This window comes from Colobus angolensis, unplaced genomic scaffold (genome assembly GCF_000951035.1).
Source record: "Colobus angolensis palliatus isolate OR3802 unplaced genomic scaffold, Cang.pa_1.0 Scaffold97, whole genome shotgun sequence".
NCBI classification, from domain to species: domain Eukaryota; kingdom Metazoa; phylum Chordata; class Mammalia; order Primates; family Cercopithecidae; genus Colobus; species Colobus angolensis.
In genome coordinates, this window is record NW_012123709.1 from 304,840 (window position 1) to 306,086 (window position 1,247).

Sequence of the window (1,247 nt, forward strand, 5' to 3'; positions counted from 1 at the left end):
TAATATAGCATCTGTGGGAGCCCTAAGATTATTTTCTTGCAACTAGATGGTCCCATCTGGGGGTGATAGGAGGCACTGACAGATAATCATGCATTAGATTCTCTTAAGGGGTGCGCAACCTAGATCCTTCATGTGTGCAGTTCACAATAGGGTTCACACTTCTATGAGAATCTAATGCCACTGCTGAAGGCAGATCTGAAAGGAGGCAGAGCTCAATTGGTAATGCAAGCAATGGGAAGTGGCTGTAAATACAGATGAAGCTTTGTTCGCTCCACCACCATTCACCTCCTGCTATATGGCCCAGTTCCTAACCCCAGGGGTTGGGGACACTTTGTCTACAAGATACTGTGTTTCGGCCGGGCGCGGTGGCTCAAGCCTGTAATCCCAGCACTTTGGGAGGCCGAGACGGGCGGATCACGAGGTCAGGAGATCGAGACCATCCTGGCTAACACGGTGAAACCCCGTATCTACTAAAAAGTACAAAAAAGCTGGCCGGGCGAGGTGGCGGGCGCCTGTAGTCCCAGCTACTCGGGAGGCTGAGGCAGGAGAATGGCGTAAACCCGGGAGGCGGAGGTTGCAGTGAGCTGAGATCCGGCCACTGCACTCCAGCCCGGGCGACAGAGCGAGACTCTGTCTCAAAAAAAAAAAAAAAAAGAAAGAAAACTCTCTATAGGAAAATTTGCTCTCTTCCATTCTTTGTGTGCTTTTAAATAAATGTTTGCTTTCATGCAGTTTAGTAAAAAGTGTAACATATTTTAACTGAGATAACCAATTTGCCAAGAAACTGCACTTACATTGCCTGGGAGATTGCTCTGTCGGGGTTTCTGTATCAAGATGTGGACCTGGAGAAGTATAAAGAACTCCCTTATTGTTATTCTCCCGTCTTGGAGTTTCTGAGAAAAGAAAAAAAAAGTTCACACGAAAATTCAATGTGATCTCACTTTGATATAACCACCTCATTTGTTTCTAAAAGCTTAAAGTATATTGTATACATTTATGGAAATATCATCCAGATATCTGCAGACTATACATGAGCAGATTTTATCTAAGATTATTTCTTAAGGTTATTGAATAACAATAGAGTTTTAAAAATCCCAAAACCCAAAACATACATGTTTTTTTCTCCTTTTTTGAGACAAGGTCTTGCTCTGTCACCCAGCCTGGGGTACAGTTGTGTGATAATGGCTCACTGCAGCCTCGAACTCCTGGGCTCAAGTGATTCTCTTGCCTCAGGCTCCCATGTTGCC

The 1,247-nt window shown here is 44.6% G+C and overlaps 1 protein-coding gene across 1 annotated transcript in view; it reads right to left on the reverse strand.

Annotated features, from left to right (window-relative positions):
• The window catches only part of CASC5 (cancer susceptibility candidate 5), a 102,920-nt gene that overhangs the window by 46,455 nt on the left and 55,218 nt on the right, over positions 1-1,247 (reverse strand). Inside the window, 1 exon segment of the mRNA XM_011932713.1 lies at positions 795-973. Within this exon segment, the coding sequence (XP_011788103.1) occupies positions 795-973 (179 nt within the window).